The 20376-nt window shown below is 64.1% G+C and overlaps 1 protein-coding gene across 1 annotated transcript in view; it reads left to right on the top strand.

The window, feature by feature from the left end:
* SLC7A5 (solute carrier family 7 member 5) overlaps nt 1-19820 on the top strand; it is a 33058-nt gene extending 13238 nt beyond the window's left edge. Inside the window, exons 2-10 of the mRNA XM_027076385.2 lie at nt 372-497; nt 9504-9609; nt 10568-10612; nt 11070-11193; nt 12099-12202; nt 12626-12722; nt 14037-14186; nt 16122-16299; nt 17385-19820. Coding sequence (XP_026932186.1) covers nt 372-497; nt 9504-9609; nt 10568-10612; nt 11070-11193; nt 12099-12202; nt 12626-12722; nt 14037-14186; nt 16122-16299; nt 17385-17440 — 986 coding nt within the window. The 3' untranslated portion in view covers nt 17441-19820. The remainder of the gene's footprint in view (nt 1-371; nt 498-9503; nt 9610-10567; nt 10613-11069; nt 11194-12098; nt 12203-12625; nt 12723-14036; nt 14187-16121; nt 16300-17384) is intronic.
* The last annotated feature ends 556 nt before the right edge of the window (nt 19821-20376 follow it).

Below are 20376 nucleotides of genomic sequence, written 5' to 3' on the forward strand. Positions count from 1 at the left end.
TGTGCGGGCACCTAAATCGTGCTGAGACTGTGAGAGGTGTGCACAGCGAGCGCAGCCTCCTCCGACTGCAAATGTGCGTTTGCAACCTACGCTCCGAAGGAGAAGGCGGGGCCGCCCAGGTGTGCAGCAGGTGGGGTGGGGGAGGGGCGGGGCCGGCTGTGCTGACCTCTCCGTAGGAGGTGGAAATTCATCCCTTGAAACCTTGAAACTCCTTGATGACGGTGGGGGGGGGGGGCGGGCGGCGGCTTGTGGGACTGTAGCTTTGTTGAGAGTCAAGTGGTGCAGTCCTCTGCCTTTGACCTTGGGCCTGGAGAAGGTCAAGCATAGCGGAACCCGCCGGCTGCCTTCTCACTGCTGCCCTCTCTCTACAGTGCTGCTCACGGCCGTGAACTGTTACAGCGTGAAGGCTGCCACCCGAGTCCAGGACGCCTTCGCTGCCGCCAAGCTCCTGGCGCTGGCCCTCATCGTGCTCCTGGGCTTCATCCAGATCGGGAAGGGTGAGTGTAACCTCTGGGCCCCCGTCCCCGAATGCCCCGGGCCCCCGCACGTCCACCGTGCCCGCGTGCGCACGGTTTCGTTCGAGCCGTCGGTAGAGAGCCTGAGCATCACCCACAAGTTAAATCCACCGCGAGCGATGGGGAGAAACGGACCCGCCCCGTCCCCTCCAAACCTCGCTCTCCTACCCACACTTGAGGGCAGGGGTCGGATGGTGACGTGGGGGTTCGCAGAGTGACCTTGGCGCTGTGCCCAGCGCGTGGAGGGTGCGGCGGGGTGGAGCCCTTGCTGGTTTGCCTGTTGCTGAGGCGGATGTCGCATCCAGGAGCACAAATCTTAAGGGCCTGTCTGATGAAGTGTAGCCGCCCCCGGGGAGGATGTGGGACCCCCCCACCCCCACCCCCCCGCCATGACGTCTGGCGGCTTTCGGTGGTGGTGCGGCCCCACAGTGCCGAGAACAGAAGTAAGGTTTCTCCTGCGGACGGGGGAGGGCGTCAGAGATCCCGCAGCGGCTGGTGCAGGGCGGCTCCTGAGGGCCCCTTCAGAGAAGGTCGCCGAGGGGCACACAGGCGGAGCTCGTGTCCCCGGCCCCTGCATTGGCCCCGTTATGCGTGCCCTCAGGTCACTGGTGTGTGGGAAGGCAGTACCCGGTGCCCCCCCTAGCCTGACTCCCCTGGTCGTGGGGGCGAGCCGAGATTCGGACCGGGTTTACGTTGTCCAAGGTCCGTGCTGGCGCCAAGCTGCCGGTCTGGTGCCGGTCTTCCCCACTGTGACACCCCACGTGGGCAGCTGCAGGCGTCTTTGTTCCCGTCCACCCTCTTCACCCAGCTGCTGGCTAGCTGGGCGTGGAGTGGGTAGAAGACCCCTCGTGGCCCCACACCTGCCGTGTCCTCTGAGCGTCTGCTGTGACACCCAGAAATTCATCTTGTGGTTCTGGACTCTCCTGTTTCCTTCCCTGTAATGGCCACGCGGGGCACTGTGATTTATGGGGACCCAGCGTCCACAGACCACAGGCCTGTGCAGGGGGACGCACGTGACTTCACAGAATTGGGTGCACGCGGGGCTGCGGTGGCCGCCACGGTGCCTGCCCTCACGGGCCCTCTTCTGGGGGTAAAGAGAGGCCCACGTGCTGGTCCACACTGACCTAGTAAAGTGGCAGCAGGAATCCAGAGAGTTTGGGCAGATCGGCGTCATCGAGCACGTTAACGTGTAGGAAACTCTGACCACCCAGCACCCACGGGCTCTGGTTCTGTCGGCCTCGAAGGGGAAATTGCGGCCGATTTCCAGATCACTTTCTGTGGAAGGTAGGTCGCTGCTTCAGGAGCTGGACGTCATCCTGAGAGTGTGTCCGACCGGTGCCTCGGCCTCCGTGGTGTCAGATCACCCGGGAAACCCACGCTCGGGTGAGCCCCCCGGGCAGGGCTGAGGGCGGGGGCGGGACGTGCCCCAGTGCGTGCCTCTGGGCGCTCCCGCCGCACTCCGGGCGCCGTCCTGGGGCTCGGCTTCTGGCATCTTCTTTAAGACAGGACCTTATCTTTCTCCTTATTCCTCGGGTCTCGAGGACCCTGGTCGGGGCTGAATAACTCTGAAGCCTCTTGAGGAGCTTGGCCTGGTGGGTGGGACCCAGCCGACCAGGCTTTGTGCAGCCAGGACGCTCGGCCTTCGAAAGATTTGCCCGTGAAGGTATTTGCTTGGCTGGTATGATGAGGAATGTGGAGGGGGCGACCTGACTTTTGTAAAAACAGATTTCAGTAGGGATAGCAAAGGGCTTTTGTTCAGCTAGAATACCTAATATGTTTATAATCGTGTTGCTGTCGAAAGCCTCCTCCTCCCCAGAGCAATTCCTTCCTCAACTTGGGATACAGGGCAGCGCCTGTAGAATCTCTGTCTCCTGGTTTTCCTCAAGAGATTTATGTCATTCCCAGACGAATGCCTTCCCTTCCGGGGGACACGTCGTTGCAGATGTCGACCCCCTTCTCCTACGGTGGAGTCCGTAGGTCCGCAAGCCAGAGGCCCTGGGTCCCCGTGCTGGTGGCTTGGTTGTGCCCAAGCATCGCGCAGACCCTGGGCGCCCCGCTCCGCCGGGCATGGTGGTCGGTGTCCGCCCCACCCCCACCCTCACCCCCACCCCCAGCACCCAGGTGGGCCCAAGGGCCGCCGAAGGGACTTGAGGCCAGCCGGCCACGGGTCGGCCGTGGGCCCCACTGGGCTCGTTATCTCGAGACCTGCGAGCATTTGTTCATCACACCGTCCTTCGCCAGAACTTCCCGGGCCCCGAGTACAAGTCTGTTGGCCCCGGTGGCCCCTGCTGGCCAGAGCTCGGCCGTGGGCCGGGGACCCCAGACAGCACGTGAACAGGAGAATTGCAGACGGGCGGGCGGACGAGGCGCCAGCCGGGACCGGGACTGAGGGCGGGAGGGGCGGCTGGACGCAGGCGCAGAGTCGAACAGAGAGACCCACGCAGGGTCCCGGGCCAAGCCGTCCCGCGTGGGAGCAGCTCAGCTAGCCTGCGGCTGGGGCTGGGGGGCCCCGCGGGGTCGGGCCTGCGGGCCCGGCGTCGCGCGAGTTGTCTGCATTTGCTCCCAGCGTCCTCCGAGGGGGAGACGGAACTCAGGTCAGCGTTTCAGACCCAGTGGCTGCCGCACAAAGCGTGGGTGGGCGGCTTGGCCGGGGAGGCCACAGAGGCCCTTTGAGGCCCGTACCTGCCGGCCGCCTCCACCTCCTGTGTCTTTTGTTCTGTTGGCTCCTTACTGGGCACCGTGCAGAGGCCGTGGCCCCGAGGTCAGGCTGTTCCCGAAGCCAAGTAGGCGTTTCCCAGCCCAGAAGGTGGGAGCGGGTTGCGACAGGCGCGTCCCTGTGCCCAGGCCCCTCCCGGGGGGCACCCAATGGGACCCTTGTGGTTTTGCGTGGGCTGCAGCATTGGGAGGGGGGAGAGCGGCCGGTGTGGACGGCCCAGTTGTACAGATAAAAGCGCTTCCTCCCTCGCCGCGTCCCCCTGCACGATGCCCTCTGCTGACGGAGGTCGTGGGAGGCGCAGTCTCCACGCGCCAGGCAGTCCTGCCCTCTCGAGCCCCCAGCAGCTCACAGAAGTTCACCCCGCTTCTGGGACGTTCGTCCCAGTTGCCAGGACACCTGGCCGTGGTTCGTACCACAAGTGGAGGCTCCTGGCTTCCGTGTTGATTATCTCCTGTGTCTGGGCACTGTCCCAAAGTGACAGGGGGTCTCGGGATGGGGGGGGGGGGGGGGGGACGGTCCCGGCAGGATGGGCAAGCCCTTGGCAGCGAGGAAGTGGGCTGTCGCCCCTCAAAGTGGGGGGCCAGACACCCTCAGTGTTCCCAGGCCTAGCCTCCCCTCGCAGAGGACTTTGGGGCTCGTTTCAGCGGGGCTCAGGGTCGGGCCGGGACCGCAGGACCCTATAACAGGCCATGTAGGGCTAGGGTTCGGTTCTCTACCCTGCACTGGTCACCTGTGGCCCAGGAACAGGGATGGGACTGTGGGGTGGGGCAGGGCCATCATCTGGTGGCCAGTGCCCGTGACCCATCTCCCCGCTGAACGTTGAGAGCCATAGGTCACGGGGCTGCTTGGGAAGGCGTGGCAAAGCTACCATCGAGGCAGGCTTGGTGGTGTTTTCCTGTGGATGTTCTTTGATAATTTTTAGTTGAGGCCTTTTCTTTGGGTCTGCACGCGTCTGCACTAACTCAGCATCCAGAGTTGTAACAGACTCGAAACCACATGGTCTGCTTGGGCCACCCTGTGGCAGGAGATCAAAGCTCCTGCTGGCTCGCCTGTGCCCTGGGGCGGCCAGGAACAGGAGGTGGGGGCAGAGCAGCCACACAGCCCTGCGCTGGGCACGGTTCGTTCCCAGGGGTCTCTGGCGGCCTGTTCAGTAGGGAGCGGGCCCCTTCCAACTGGGATTTGAGGTTTGCAGCACATCTCGAGGCCGAGGGGCCAGCTCCTCCAAGGGGTTAAAAGACGGGGGCGTCTGCGACAGACGCTGGCCAGGTGAACAAGCACTGACCTCTCAGCCTCCCCAGACCCAGATTCCTGCCCGGTTCGTAGACCTCAGGCAGAGCTGGAGCACAGGCACCAGGCGTCTGGGACTCGCCCCGGGGTGGGACAGTGGGAGAGAGGAACCCGGTGAACTGGCCGGCAGGATGCACCCTCTCCGAGGATGCTGGTGTCTGGACGGAGCTGGAGACCCCTCGCTGTGCTTTGTCCCCAGGCCCACTGAGGGCTCTGATCGTGCAGAGTTGACTTGCCGGGGAGGTCTGGTGGCCCCACGGGTGACAGCCCATTTTACAGAACAGGAGCCCAAGGCCACAGCTTATCCCAGGCACGTCCGTGAGGCACAGAGTGGAGACCAGGGAGTCTGACCCAGACAGAGTGAGGCCCGCCGGTCTGTCTGCAGACAGTGTCCTGTTGTCCTCCTCACAGTTCTGGGGGACAAAAGCCCAGAATCAGGGCTGCATTCCCTCTGAAACTCAGGGGGATTCCTCCTTGTCTGTTCAGGCTGCTGGCGTCCCTGGGCTTGTGGCTACAGCACTGTGCCCTCTCTGCCTCGTCCCCCGGGCCTCTCCCAGTGGCCTCTGTGTCCTGTAAGGACACTTGTGGGCTCCAGGGCCTACCCTCATCTACGATCTCATTTCAAGATCCTTACCTTAATTCCATCTTCAAAGACCCTTTTCCAAATCAGGTCACATTCAGAGGTTCTGGGCTGACATGAATTGGGGGGACCCTGTTCAGCACATCTCTTGACATAAACGGCCATCCCCTGAGGCCCCAGAGGGATAAGGTGGGAGCAGAGGTGGAAGGTTCCAGCACGGTGGATGCTTCCCAGTTTGGGATGACTTTCCCGTGGTGTCCCCGTCCCAGGAGGGGTGCCCCTGGGCTGGTCTGGCTGTGGGAAAGCACTGGGTGGGGATGGGGCCTGGCCAGACCTAGAGTTCTGGCATTTTCTGCAGCTGCCTCCCACTGCCCATTTCCAGATTGGGGCGTTGACAGGCTCCCGGGGCCCCAGAGAAGGCCTGGGAACGCCTGACCAGGCCTTCCTCCCACACAGAGGTCGGGCTGGGTCTCAGGGGCCGCAGACCCTGTAGGGAGCCCTTGTCCTCATTCAGGAGCCACTGGTCTAGCACACTTCCCTGGTGGGAAAAAGGGCCACTGGGTGCCCTCCCCCACCCGTCATCCATGACTCCCATGGCTGCGTCCGTGTGACTCAGAGATCTGGGCTGGCTTTCCCTGAGAGCAGCTCCCTGGGGCCTCTGAGCATACCCCCCACCAATTACCCCGGTCCTCAGGGGGTCCCAGTGGGTGGGAGGCAGGCTCTGCTGGGACATCACGGCTTGCCGACGGGCACGTCTGGCCGTGCGTTGGCGTGCACATTCCTCGCGGCCCATCCGGGAGGGCGCTGGCAGTGGCTGCGCCTTAGGGGATTTAGGGCTGGGACGGGCAGACTTGAGCAGAGGGGCTTCCGGGCTAGCCCGCGGCACGGACGAGCAGAGGGCCGGGCCCACCGAGGTGGCAAGCTGCCTTCTCTTGAGGCAGCAGTTAGAGGCCGCTTCGAGGTCTGCAGAAAAATTGCAGAGAAGGGTTGCTGGCACAGGGGACCCGGTCAGTTGTGGGTCCCAGGGTTTCTGCCCCCCACTTGGAGCCTACAGCAGGACGTGCCGTCTGTCTGTCCATCGCCATCAGTCTTGTCTGCTCACAGAGTGGGCCGAGGCCTGGTGGGGACAGAGACCGACTGGTCAGCTTGGAGCATAGTGGCCATCAGGGGACTGTTGTCATTCACCTGTGTCCAGTGCAGCCCAGTTTGGGGTCTGGGGGAGTGAACGGCCGGCGCAGCTCACGCGTCTGCCTCGGCCACGGGACCAGCGGTGTGTGGACCGGGCTTCCGTTCCCGAATTGTTGCCATCTGGGGGCTGCCCTCTGCCTTCCAGGGTATCCAACAGCGCCCATGGCCTCTGCCCCCTAAATGTCCCCAGCCACGATAGCCCCAAGTGTCTCCAGACGTGGCCGTACATCCCCTGGTTGCCGAGGGCAGGCCAGTGTTGGAGACCACGCGTGGGGTCTAGAGTCTGCTCTCCTCACTAGGACAGTCTGTGTCTCTTTGCTGCGCCCCACCCCCTGCTCACCGCCTCCGTCGCCGCCGCCGGGCTCGGTGCAGCTGCCGACACACATCATTCAGCGGAGGTGTGGCTGTCTCGCCCGCTTCTCGCTGGCCTGGAGACGGGCAGGCGGGGCCTCCCGCCAGCTCTCCAGACCTCCTTCCAGAATGCCTGCTGTTAGGGCTCCAGCCCCAGCAGGACACCAGGACAGTGAGGGCAGGCACAGCCAGTGTCCCTGAGTGGCCGCCCAGGCCAAGTGCCACACGGAGCCGGCAGACCCAGCGCCCACTCTCTGATGCCCGTCAAGAAGGAGGGGCCGCGTGCTTGGCCAGCATTTGGTCGGGAGCCCGGAGGAGCTACGGGTCTCCCTTCTGGGCCGGCGTCCAGCACAGGCCGAGGCTGAGCACGGCCAGGAGCCCTGCCGGGGACGCATGCGAGCCGGCCACTCTCAAGGCACTTCAGGCTCCTGTCCCTCCCTCTGTCCCTGGTGTGCCGCCGCCGGGCCCACCGTGCCTGTGGGAGGTGACGGGGCGGGAGATGGCCTGGAGGAACTAGCTGAGGTTTGACTGGTGCCTGCCCCAGCCCATGCTGGGACAGGAACAGGAGGCCCGCCAGCCACGCTCCACGCTGCGGGGTCTGGCGGTGGTGCTGGGTGTCCGCCTTCCTCCAGGGGACCTCGGGCACTTTGCAGACAGAGTGAGGCCCCAGACAACTGAGGGAGGTCCCGGCAGATGACCCAGCCACGCCGGTCCTAGGAATAGAAATCTCATGGGCTATTTGGGAGAGACCTAGCTGAGGCCCCAGTGAGATTCTTTAATCTGTGTTTGGTCCCAGCAGCTAGTATTTTCCTGGCATTTTAGACACTGCAAAAGAAGCTTACAAATCCCAGAAAATACTGTTCTACATCAGGGGTTCCATGCCCAGCACGTTCGTCTCAGGCGGAGGACCGTGTGTCCGTGTCAGAACGCTGAGCTGGTGACCGCAGCACGAGTGACTGCTTGATGAGAACCCTGAGGCTACGGGGCCTGGGGCTGAAAACTTGCTTACCTGGAAACCCCGGGGCTGTATATCAAGCCTTGAATTTTATCCCGGTTCCAGCACTTGATCCCTAGGGCACAGGGGTCCTTCTGAGCCACCGGCAGTTCCCATGGGTGGTGGTCACCAAAAGCAACAGCCATCCGCCTGCCTGGGGCATCTCCAGCCCACACGTGCACACACACTGTGCACGGATTACACACACGTGAATACATGTGCACACGCACACGGTGTCTCTAATTCAGGTGGGGGCCACTTCTAACAACCGCACCCAAACCCGTATCCCAGCGTGTGAAAAAAGAAATTTAACTTGAATAGTAAGCAGGGTGCATAGAGGCGTATCCTGGTAGGAAAACTGGGCAGATGGATGGGAAAATTACAGGTTTGAGACAAGCCCGCGTTACTCGTGAGGAGCCTTTGTTGGGAAAGACCACCAATGTTCTGGAAGTCTCTGCAGGACCTGTGAGCCGTCTCATCGGGCTCCCCCAGACTCTTTGGAGCAGCTCGGCATTCTGGGAGGCGTAGGGTGGTGCGGACACGCACGGGTCCCTGAGGTCAGACCCGTTAGCCCTCACGATCCTAGATCCCACTGCGTGCTGGCAGTTCCCCACCCCCAGGGCAGGTGGCCCCGGCCTCAGTTTCCCCAGCTCTTGCACAGCAAAAGTACACGGACAGGGCTGCGGGATGCGGTGGAGCTCTACAGACGTAAAGGAGGACACACTCTGGACCATTTCCATAGGGGAGCCACCGGGACGGAGCCCAGAGGGGCTCCGGGCGCTCTTGTGGGGTGTTGTTGAAGGGTGTGCTGTCCCGAGCCAGCCCTCGGCACTGTCCTCGCTCACCCAGCCTGGTGACCACCCTGTGACCAGGCAGTCCCACGACCCGGGTCTCCAACACAGGTCCCATGCGGGCAGCGGGCTGGGTGCGATGCCAGCCGCCCCGGGGCCTGTTCAGCTCTTCACGAGACCGTGGCCTCATCGGGGGGCGGGGGCTGGGCACCTCAAGGATCCCACATCCACCTCCCAGCTCAGGCTGGGGACCAAAGGCCCAAGCACACCTGTGGGGTCGGGACACACAGGCCTGAGGGCAGAGTCCAGATCAGCGTAGGAAAATGGACCCAGAAACAGAAATTGGGGTCCCTTCTCTCCACCCCCCACTGCGGTGTTTGCTGTAGGAAACTCTGTGCTGTTCTTGAGGCCTCCCAGGGAGGGGGGTGACAGGCTTTATGGGAACCTCCCTTCCATCGGCCCCTCTGCCGACGTCCTCACGTTCCGTCGCGTCCTGTTCCTGGGGTGACTGAGGCGGTCACTTGTGGGTGGTGTGGGGTCCCTTGAGAACTTGGGCTCCCCTGGCATCGTCCGCCCTCCCATCCCTGGGGGGCCCGCAGACCCACTGGCTGTGGGCGACACTGACCCTTGGGCAGCCCCGGGGTCACGTCCAGGGACACCTCGGAGTCATTTTCAGGAAGTTCCATGCTGATGCTTGCTGACGGGTCACGTTCCCAGCACTGCAGAGCCAGGCCCAGGCGCCGCTGACCCGGGGCTCGTGTCACGGGCTCTGCAGGGAGTGTTCTCTGGGGTGCCTGGGGCTGCACCCCCCCCCCCCCCGTACCTGCCCTTCTGGGCTCACAGACCACGCAAGACCGAGGGTCTACAGAGCTGCCGACCCCTCCCGGGTGGGCTGGCGGCCAGGCCCACGGCACGACCACGCCGTCCTCCACCTACTCGCTCCTGGTCCCGGGCAAAGTCGGGAATCCTGCGCGGGTCAGGTGGCTCAGCACGTATTTTGCTCCAGGAACATTCCAGAACTTGCGGTGTGGTCTCTGCAGTGCTCTCTGACCAGCATGCCTTTCTGTTTGGCCTTTTCCAGGTGGTGTGTCCAATCTGGATCCCAAGTCCTCGTTTGAGGGCACCAAACTGGACGTGGGAAACATTGTGCTGGCGTTGTACAGTGGCCTCTTTGCCTACGGGGGATGGTAGGTTCCGGAATGTCGGGGTTTCTGGGCCTTGGGACACGCAGGCTGGGTGGGCCCCGAAGCGTCCAGAAGTCTGGCCCTCCGCGGTGGTTCTGGAGAGTGGCAGGAAAGCCTCTCGGGGCTGCCGCTGGCCCCTTGCATCCCAGAAGAGCACAGAGAGGGTTCCAGAGCAGCCCCGGGCGCTGTCCGCAGCGCGCCTCGGCCCCTGAGAAGATGCTCCTGGAGACAGATCTCTGCTGACGGGCATAAAGCATTTAGGCTGAAGGCCCTGAGCCAGGTGGTTCTCGGCCTCTCCCCACCAGGAGCGAGGACCCTGTCTGTGGCCCTTGCCGGCGCCTTCCGTCCCTCTGGATCCTCCGCTGTGGCCCCTGCCCCTGGGCCAGGCTGTACTGAGCCGTGAGAGTGGCTGCTGTGCGGCAGGCTGGCGGGCAGGCAGGTGAGGGAGGCGCTGGAGAGGGTCAGGCAGCGGACAGGGGTGCCTCGGGGCACGCTTAGTGGAGTGGTGCCATTTAGCACGGGCACTGAACCCGTGCGGGCCACCTTTGAGTCTCTTTCCACGTGGCCTCTGAGCCTGACCTTGAGTGCTCAGCGTGGACGTTAATATCCGCACATGAAGCGGGCCTGTGTGGGTGGAGGTGCCCAAGACGCCGCCGTTCAGGTTGGACCGTGCGCCCGCCTCAGACACGGTGCTGGTGCCTGGGGTGGGGGACGCAGCGGGTCAAGGACAGGCTGTTGGGGGGGGGGGCGGCTGATTTCCCTCAGGACAGGGTGTTGCCGTGCCAGCAGGCACCCCTGTGTCCCCAACTGCTCACCAAGTGGTGGTGGGGGGGCAGGTGGTGGGTGCGGGGATCTCGTCCCCAAGGGCCCAGAGCAGCCAGGAAGGGGGTCCCATGGGATCTGTATTCCCCTAATGATTGTGGGAGGGAAGCATAATTAAATTCTGCTCTCTCGATTCTAGGAATTACTTGAATTTCGTCACGGAGGAGATGATCAATCCCTACAGGTATGAGTGTGAACAGGGACTTCGGTCATTTTCATGAGAAAAGGTTCTGCCTCCCAGCCACCCACGGGCCCACCCGCGGCCGGGAGCAGTGCGGGGCCTGGCAGGGGGTGGGGTTGGGGGACTTTGGGGTTAGAACTCGTGCTGGGGAGGTGGGTGCTGGTTTCCAGCCTCACACCGGCCACGTGGTGGCCAGGTGACCTCAGACGAGGTCCCCCTCAGGACGGGCAGGAATTCCTGCTTCACGGACCTGGGCTCAGGGATGGGGGGTTGAGTCTCCAGCCCTGGTTCACACAGCTGCCCGTCCGCAGGGGCCAGCTTCCAGCCGCTAACCCGTGCTGGTGACACGTCCCGCCGGGCCCTTCCCCACGCCGCGAGGCTCAGGCCCCGGCTCCTCGCCATCCGGTCTGGCTCCACGCCGGGCTGCACTTAGCTGACGTGCCCCTCCCCTTCTTTCCAGAAACCTGCCCCTGGCTATCATCATCTCCCTCCCCATCGTCACTCTGGTGTATGTGCTGACGAACCTGGCCTACTTCACCACATTGTCCACGGAGCAGATGCTGACGTCAGAGGCTGTGGCCGTGGTAAGACGCCACCCTCCAGCCTGGCCGGGTCACCGAGAGGCCCACCCTGCCATCTCTGAGCCCCCGATGCTGAGCAGACCGGGCCCCCCATCCTCGAACCACACGCTACCCAGAGGGTCAAGCTGTGCCTTGCTTAGTCCCGGGAGAGAGTAAGGTGCCGGCTCTTAACCCTGGCTCACGTGACACACACGGGGTGTTTGAAAGTGCTGGTGCCCAGCCTCCCCCAGGCCAGCGCTCGGTCAGCACGTCTGTGGTGGTCCCAGCCAGAGTGATTGGGTTGTTTTAGGTTTCTTTAGTTTTGAGAGAAAACACACGAGCAGGGGAGGGGCAGAGAGAGGACGGAGCGAGAATCCCAAGCAGTTTCCGCACTGTGCGCACAGAGCCCGACTCAGGGCTTAAACTCACAAACCGTGAGATCATGACCTGAGCCGAAGTCGCGTCCTGAGCTGCCCCTGCTGGGCATCGTGGATGCTGGGTTCAGAGGAGGGGCGTGGCATCTCCGGGTCCCACAGAGGCGGCCGACTGAGCGCCTTGCCAACCCCCAGACCACACAGGGGTCCCCAGAGCCGGTGGTCCCCCCACCTGCAGTGCCCACCCCTTCCACCTTCTGAACGAACCCCAAGCCCCGCTCTGGGCCCGGTGTGCAGGGCCGGCCAGAGGTAGCACTTGTGCTGACGGGAGAATGTGGGTGCCCGTGAGAGGTGCCCGAGGGAAGTGCCTGCAGGTGTGGACGGGGAGTGAGGCCCGGGGCACCGTGCCAGACGAGGCCCTGTCCCTGGGACCGCCCCCCACAATCCAGTCCCCAGGGGCTCGCTCCGTGCGGAGAAGCCTCCTGACGAGCATGTAGGAAGCCGTCACCAGGAGGCGCCGCGGGGCCTGGGGGCTCACGCTCCGTGTTTGCCTAGGACTTCGGGACCTATCACCTGGGCGTCATGTCCTGGATCATCCCCGTCTTCGTGGGCCTGTCCTGCTTTGGCTCTGTCAATGGGTCCCTCTTCACGTCTTCCAGGTGAGCCCACACCAGGACCAGCCTCCTGTCACCCGGGCTCTGTGGGGGCCAGGGCGGAGTGGGGGGCCGTCCTGCACGCCGCTGTCCAGTGCGTGTTCGAAAGTCGGCTTCCTCACTGAGGAATACGTAGCCGTCAAAACGCCCCAGTAATGCAGAGCTACGGGACCCGTGGCCTCTACCCTGCCCCCCCTGGTCCCCTGCCCACAGGCGACACGACTGTGTCCTTCTGGAATCTTTCATGGGTTTGCTTCAAACACGGCCCGGAGGGGGGGACGGAGGCGAGGAAGGCTGAATTTGCCCCTTTGCCAGCTGAGCCCATCAGGGCCCCTGAGAAGCCCAGCCCTTGGGCCCGGCCCTCTCCGCTCCCCGCCCCGCCTGGGGGCCCACGGGGCGGAGGCTGAACGCTCGCTCCTCTGTCCGCAGGCTGTTCTTCGTGGGGTCCAGGGAGGGCCATCTGCCTTCCGTCCTCTCCATGATCCACCCACGGCTCCTGACGCCCATGCCCTCCCTCGTGTTTACGGTAGGCAGGCTGTGCCGTCCGGAGTCCTGTCTTCCAGCCCCAGTTGAAATGGGAGACTGGTGCGTCCCTCGGGGCCCGCCTTGGGGGGCTCCCTGGCGGGAGGCCACGCGTTCCCTCTGCGTGAAGCCTGTCGCGGCTTCGCCTGGCGTCCGCTGGCTGCAGACGGGAGGTGGACGCTGAGACAGAGCCCCCTGACGCCAGTGTTTCCTCACGTTCTGCTTTCACCGAGTGCCAAAGGGCACCGGATTCTTTCATTCCCAATACTACGTGTAGTGGCTGTAAAACAGAAAACCTCGGAACAGCCTGGAAGCGGGTGAGGAGAAGACTCTCCCATGAGACCGCTGTTGACAGGCAGCTCCCTGAGCTGTGTGGGCGCCGTGCACGCACGGCGTTTGCTTGCTTGACGAGATCACGTTGTGCGTTTTTCTTCAGCTCGTCCGACGTCTGCCTGTGCGGGTGCATGCGGGGTGTTAGTTCTCGGCCGCTACGGGACTGACCCCCCCCCCCCAGGCCATAGGGGAACGGCTCGCATGCAGCTGGAGGCGCCTCTTCCCAGGTGGCTCCCCACACAGCCACAGGCAGGAGCACGCGCCACGTTTTCTGTGACCTGGGCTCAGAAGTCACACCCCGTCATTGCTGTGCTTTTCTGTGTTAGGAGTGCGAGCCCGTAGGCCCAGCGGACGGAGGGTTTAGGTCCACCTCTCGGACAGAGAAGCATCAAGCGATTGTTGGATGTGTTTTGGTTTTTTATTTATTGTATCTCATCAATTTTTTTAACATTCATTTTTGAGAGGGAGAGACAGAGCGTGAGCAGGGCAGGGGCAGAGAGAGAGGGAGAAGCAGAATCCAAAGCAGGCTCCGGGCTCCGAGCTGTCAGCACAGAGCCCGACCCGGGGCCTGAACCCACGGACCGCGAGATCGTGACCTGAGCTGAAGCTGGACGCTCAACCGACAGCCACCCCGGCGCCCCCGGACGTGTTTTAAAACACGGCAGGGTTCAGTCTCAGTATTGAAACCGCCACGTGGTGGTCACGGCCGGGGTGCGCCACGTTTGTTTAAACGACCCCATAGTGTGCCAGTGACGCCGCGGTGAGGGTGGGGTTGGGTGTCCCCTCCTGCTCCCCGTGGCGCGTCTGCCTCTTCCGTAAAATCCAGGCGCCGTCACTGTTTTCCCATTTGCTCCTGCCTCTGCTCTCGGAGAACTCACGTGTTGTCCAGACCGGGCCCTCCCTTCGGAGCCAGAGCGAGCAGGTGTGGTTTCCCCATGTCCTTCCGGCTGTCCTGCTCACCGCGTCCCCGCTTCTCTGCTTGCAGTGCATCATGACCCTCCTGTACGCCTTCTCTAGAGACATTTTCTCCGTCATCAACTTCTTCAGCTTCTTCAACTGGCTCTGCGTGGCCCTGGCCATCATCGGCATGCTGTGGCTTCGCTACAAGAAGCCCGAGCTGGAGCGGCCCATCAAGGTGAGGGCCTGGCCGCTGGGGGGTCGGCACGGCCCGGGGCCGGTCGGGGGGTTGGCAGTCACGCGCCTGAGAAACAAGGTCTGAGTGTCCGTCAGAGCCCTGGGCTGGGAACCAGGTGGTTCTGTGCCTGTGGCTTGTGGCCGGGCCGGCCGCTGTCCCTCGCGGAGTCTCTGTCTTCCCTCGGCAAGCCAGGGGTCGGGGCCCCTTGTCCGGAGCGTTCTGGTAAGGATCGAGCAAGGTAAACGTGGACGTGCTTGTTCACTAGACCGAGAGTGACTGTTCCTTGGGAATCTCTTAAGTGCTGACACGTGATTGCAGGTGCTGGGGGTTCATCAAAGGATAAAACTGACCCCCTGAGTCTCTGGCCCCCTAGAGCTTCTGTTAACGTGGGAGAAGCAGCACACGAGAACCTGAGTGCCAGGTGGGCGGGTGGCCCTGACTGGCCTGGGACTGCGTGGAACAGCATGTTGGGACAGGCAGGCACCAGGGCGGGAAGGGGAGGGGGAGGCCAGGCGGGGTGGAGGCGGAACTGGGGCCCCCCGAGGTCTGCCTGTCCACGGCGCCTGCCCCGGCCTCGCCCTGCCCCGGGGGAAGGCCGGGTGCCGGCCCGGCCTGAGGTGGGCGCTCTGCCACCTTGTCACCTTCCCAGGGGTGACTTGGTTTCTCCTAAAAGGGGGACCAGAAGGCTGGGCCCCTGCTGAGCCCCGACACTCACATCGTGGCCAGCTGGTGGCAGCTCCTGTCCCTCGTCCTCTTTGTGGTGGCGTGTGGGCCTGCCTGGCAGTCGGCACCTGTCCGTGAGCCTCCTCCCTGGCTCCCCGCCCAGCGGTCCTGCAGAGGCCAGCGGCGTCCAGGAAGGGTTCTTCTGGTGGGGGGACCCGGGAACCTGGGCCATCTTGGCCCTTGCGTGTGGTGGGCTCTGATTCTTTGTCAGCCGGGACAAGGGGTGGCCGCTGTCCTCGAGTTAGGCAGGGCCCATGGTGGGCTCTGTGCCCAGGTCAGCAGGAGCCCGCGGTGGCCACTGTCCTCGTGTTATCTGGGGCCCGTGGTGGCCACTGTCACCCTGTTATCTGGGGCCCGTGGTGAGCTCTGCCCGTGGAGCCAGGTGGTGCCTGCAGTGGGCTGACCTAGTGAGACCCCTGTTCATCATTGTTCCCCCCGGGGTCTCCTGCGGCGTGAGGATGAGCTTGCCCAGCAGAGGGCACGGGGGAGGCAGAATCGAATCACAGGCAGAATCCCGACAGGCGCCCCACCCCCACCCCCACCGGGCTGTGGATGGGTCTGTGGGCGGGTCTGTGGCTCCTTTGCCTTGAGCTCTGCGGGGGGGCTGTCTGCCCCCTGCTGTGCAAACCGCGGCTCAGCCTGTCCACAAAGGGCCCTCTGAGAAGGCAGGTGCTGCCGTGTTATTAGCGGGTAGCCGCGGTCTTCCCAGAAGCGCCGGGCCCCGCTCTGGGTGACGGCGGGAGGGGTGCCGGGCCAGGGTCTCCGCCCTGTGACATGGGAACCAGTGAGGCCGACCTTCCCTGACCTCAGGAAGCCTCCAGGGACCAAGCTGGTTGCCGCCTGTCAGCGCCCCCTGTGCTTAGAGCAGTCATCGCCCGGCGCCGCGTGCGGAGGGTCGGGGTCGGGGAGGGGGACCGAGGCGAGGTCCCCACGGTCAGGAGCCCCCACCTTGCACGAGGTCGGCTCCAAAAACCAGTGCAGGCCGTGGCCGGGCAGAAGCTGGAGCAGCCCCAGAGGTCGGAGCCCTTCTCAGCTGGGGCGGGGGCTGGGGTGCAGCGTGTGCCCTGGGGGTCCCAAGGGAGAGATACCTCCAGCAGGGGCTCGGGGGACACGGTGCTTTCCCCGGGTGGACGGGACTCGTGACGCAGCGGGCAGTGGGAGGTGTGGGAAGGGAGTGCCTGGCGTCAGCTCCCTCCCCGTCCCCGTCCCCAGGTGAACCTGGCCCTCCCAGTGTTCTTCATCCTGGCCTGCCTGTTCCTGATCGCCGTGTCCTTCTGGAAGACCCCCGTGGAGTGTGGCATCGGCTTCACCATCATCCTCAGCGGCCTGCCCGTCTACTACTTCGGGGTCTGGTGGAAAAACAAGCCCAAGTGGCTTCTCCGTGGCATCTGTGAGTGCTGTTGGGCCGCAGCCGGGGCACCCCTTGTCCCCACCTGGGGCCCGCCGCCCCCTCCCCCCTCCCCGCCCCAGAGTAGGGCCATTTGGCGCTCTGACCTAACCCCACTGTCCAGGAGCAGTGGGGCGCGTGATGTCCCCAGGTCCCGGGGTCGGCCAGCGTAGGAGAGATGCATCCCTGGCGGGGGGCCCATGGAAACAGCAGGGTTCAGGCCCTGGGACGTGGGTGGCAGTGACGTTCAGCCCACGTGGTCCGGGGCTAAGACGCTCAGCTCGGCAGCAGCTAATCTCAGAACAAGGGATTCCAGAAAACCAGGCTGCCTTTGACGAGCGATGAAATCCCTCCCTCTGTCGCCGGCTTGAACGCAGCTGGCTGACCCAGAAAGGCAGCGGAGGAGAACGCAGGGTCCCTGCACCGCCGTCCTGGGTGCGATTGACAGGCCAGCTTCAGGACCCTGTACTGAAACAGCCTGTACTGTGGCGGGTCCCTGGAGGAGTCAGGCGGTCTGCAGGCCTGTGCCACCATCACCACGTGCCCGTGGGCCCTTGTGAGCTCTCATCGGCGCCCGCCCGCCGTCGCGTTGGTGAAGCTTTGCTTCCAGCCTAGACCACCGGCTCCCGGTCGGTCATCTTTCACTGCCCCATGGGCCCAGAGCAGGAACCCCTCCACCCTGATGTCAACACCCAGGATGAGTGTTCCCAGAATCTGTGGTGGCAGGTGTCCATCGGGCTCCAGCCCCTCTGCGGGACCACAGGCGAGCCCCGGAGGAGGAGGCGGGCATGCCCCAGCCCTCCAGCAGCGGGCCCTGCGCCCCCTTGTGGTTCCTCATAATAACCCTGGGCTCTGAAAGCGAGGTGAGGGGTGGGGCCGGCCCCTGCCTGTCGCCAGGTTCCTTGGCCACCCCAGCTGGGTGTGCTGGCACCCAGTGGCAGGGAGGCCGCACATCGGGAAGGTTCACGTAGGAGGGTGGCCACTCTTGCGGCTTTGGACGGCGCGGCCACGGAGGGGCAGGGGGAGCCGCGGCCCACATCACGCGGGTGCCCCCCCAGCCTAGTTCCTCTATCCCCTCCCCCCACCAGTTTCCACGACGGTCCTTTGCCAGAAGCTCATGCAAGTGGTGCCCCAGGAGACGTAAGCGAGAAGGGCCGAGAAGCTGCCGGAAAGAAACGCACAAAGATTGTGGTAAAACAACTCACCTCGAAAAGCGACTCTAGTCCCATCATCCGGGCAGCTCAGCTGAGCGCCCCACACCGTCCCTCCGCCGGGTCAGGGGGCCGGGGCCACAGTAAAAACTGGTACGAATCTAGTCCCAGAAAGTGAACTTCCGCCCTTACCTCCGTGAGCGGTGGACCGAGGAGAGGCCGGGCCCCTGGCGCCCCGCGGACCGTTGGCCACGTTGGGCCCGTCTCCTTCCCACCTTGGTTTATCTGGATTATTTTTTTAACTTAAGTTTTAGGTCAAGTTGACAACACCACGATGCTTAGTTTCTAAAGAACTGAGGGGGAGCAGGGAGAGTTTCCCCTCACGCCCCCCAAGGCACGATTGCCTCAGAGGGACCAGGTCGTTTGCAGAGCGCGACCCTCAGCGTGGTCTCGGTGCAGGCTCTCGGGAAGGGAGGGATTCTGAGCACCAGACACTCCAGTCCCACGAACAGAGCGCCCAACACTCCGGCCTCGCCGCGTGGACCTCAGAGCTGCACTGACAGACGGCGGCCCAGACCACACGCTTGGCTTTTTTTGTCGTCGCTTGTTGTTGTCGTAGACGTAGTGACTTAGCGAACACTAATCTCGGGACTTAGGTCTCTTTGCCTTAAAGACCCAAGGGTAGATTTCCTCTCCCGTCCCCAGAAGAGAGAAGAGAAAGTCACTAGAACAGCGGCCCTCAGAGAGTGACGCTGGCCCCAGCTCCACACAAGGCGGGTCCCGAGCCCGGTGCCTGCTGTAGGTGGGGGCCTCCGACAGAGGTCACGGGCAGCTGGACGATCCCGGAGCTGAGCCGCCACCGGTGTGCACTACCCGGGACGTCGGTGCAGAGCCAGCTCCGGGCCAGACCCCAGTCACCCGGGATGCACTGGGCTTCCGACCTCGTACGTCCCGCCCTGGACGCCAGCCTCAGCAACGGCAGCGCCACGGCAGGACTCGGACGTCTTCTGTGCCCGCCGGACGTGGGCCGTGGGTGGCACCGCCTCCAGCCCGCTCTGCATCCAGCATCAGAACCGGGCTACAGCTTTTTCAGGCAAAGCCCCAGACTCGGAATCTTCTAGAACCGACCAGATGAGAAAGGCAGACACTGTGACCCCTCGTGGGCTTCCCAGCCGGGGGAGTCCCTCAAGGCAGCCGCCTCCCAGCCGGGGCCTGAAGAACCGACCTCACGGGCTGGACGACACCCCAGCCAGCTGCCTGGCCCCAGCCCCGGCCCCCTCCTGCACGGCCGGGCCCTCTTCACCGCTCTGACTGCTGCTCCGGAGACTTGTGTCTTTGTGGTTCCCAAGGCGCCTTCCCCAGGGGCGGCAGCTGGGGCCCGGCCAGTGTGTCCTACTCTGGCTGGCGGCCCCGGGTTACCGCTGTGTGAGGGCAGGGAGCACTGCCCTCCAGGGTCGTGCATCTCCCGCCAGACCCCCGTCTTAGGCCCCGGGTGGCTCTGCTTTGGTCCCTGACTGCTGACCACCTCCCCAGGGGCGCGCTGAGCTGAGCCCTCAGGCGTCCGGAGACTGAGAAGTGGGCCGGGCCGCCATTCCTCCTGCTTGGGGGCTGAGCACAGCGCTGGCTCTGGGGGGACGCAGGGGGCTGGGGGGCGGGTGTGGGGAACTGGGGCGGTGTCGCCTTGCGGGGGTGGACTGGGGGCCCGGGGACCCTGTCTCACACAGGCGGCACTGGAGGAGGGGTGCTGGAGGGGGCCCCGGGAGGTCACAGGTAGTTCTGACATGCGACTGTCCCCGCATCGGTCTGGCACATCTGCCGTGAAGGGGGGTCGGAGCCCAGGCTGCAGTTCCTGGAGCTGTGCCCTCCCCCCGCCGGCCAAGGGACCCCCTCAGAAGGCGGGGACCACCCAGGCGCCATGCAAGCCCGCAGACACTACACGGCGCCTCTGTGGTGACCTTCCAGGCGGGACAGGGACTCTGTCCGACCACCCTACAGACAGGTGCCCCCGAGCGCTCCCCATTTGTCAGGCTTCGTTTGTTTTAAACCAAACCCTGTCATAACCATGAGCGTTTGTTAGCGGTTCTGCTGTTTGATCCTGTCCGACGTGTCGCTAATTTGCAGGGTGCTGTTGGCAGTATGTCTATTTATTTGCGGGGTCGATGGCCTTGCTGCTTCACAGTGTTCCCGCTGTCTCGTGTCCCTGTTGGCGTCGCGGCCACGTCAGCCCGGCCGGGACACCTGCCGCGTAACGGTGTCGCTTCGTGTCTCTTTCTCTTTTCCCGTTAATGGCTAACCTGTTGCGCTGGGCTGGTTCAGGGTGGGGAGTTGGGGGCTTTTCGTTTGTTTTTTAAAGAAAAACGATCAGAATCTTAAGTGCTGCGGGTGGTTTTCTGTCTCCTGTTTCCAGCGCCACATTCTGGGTGTAGGGACGGGCCTGGGCATTCTCCCCACAGAGGGGGGGTGACCGCACACCTCTTGGCCCACCTCATTCGTTCGCTCATTCATTCATTCACCGACAGGGCCTCCTTGGGGCCGGCAGAGCGGGAGGCCGGACGTGGGGGCCGTGGGCCCTGTCTCGGAATGTGTGGTGAAGGCCGGGCAGGAGGCAGAGAGGCTGGGCGAGAGTCGAGGTCGGCCTCTTGGAGGGGCCGCTGGAGTCCGGATAGAGGAGACCCCGAGGCGGGGAGAGCACCGCGGGGAGGCACGAGTAGCTGGGGGTCGGGAGGGAGGGCGGCCCCCGGTGGAGCGGGGCCGAGAGCCACGGTGACACAGGCCCACGGAGACACAGGCCCACGGATGGCACTCACTCAATTCCGGCAAACTCCATTCGGAGCATCAGCGTTCGAACGGGGCCTTGAGGACCGGCGGGACGGGGGTCTGCCGGGCCGGAAAGGGTGTTTCGGGGCAGCCGCAGCCTGTACCTCGGTGA

Source organism: Acinonyx jubatus, chromosome E2 (assembly GCF_027475565.1).
Source record: "Acinonyx jubatus isolate Ajub_Pintada_27869175 chromosome E2, VMU_Ajub_asm_v1.0, whole genome shotgun sequence".
Lineage (NCBI taxonomy): Eukaryota > Metazoa > Chordata > Mammalia > Carnivora > Felidae > Acinonyx > Acinonyx jubatus.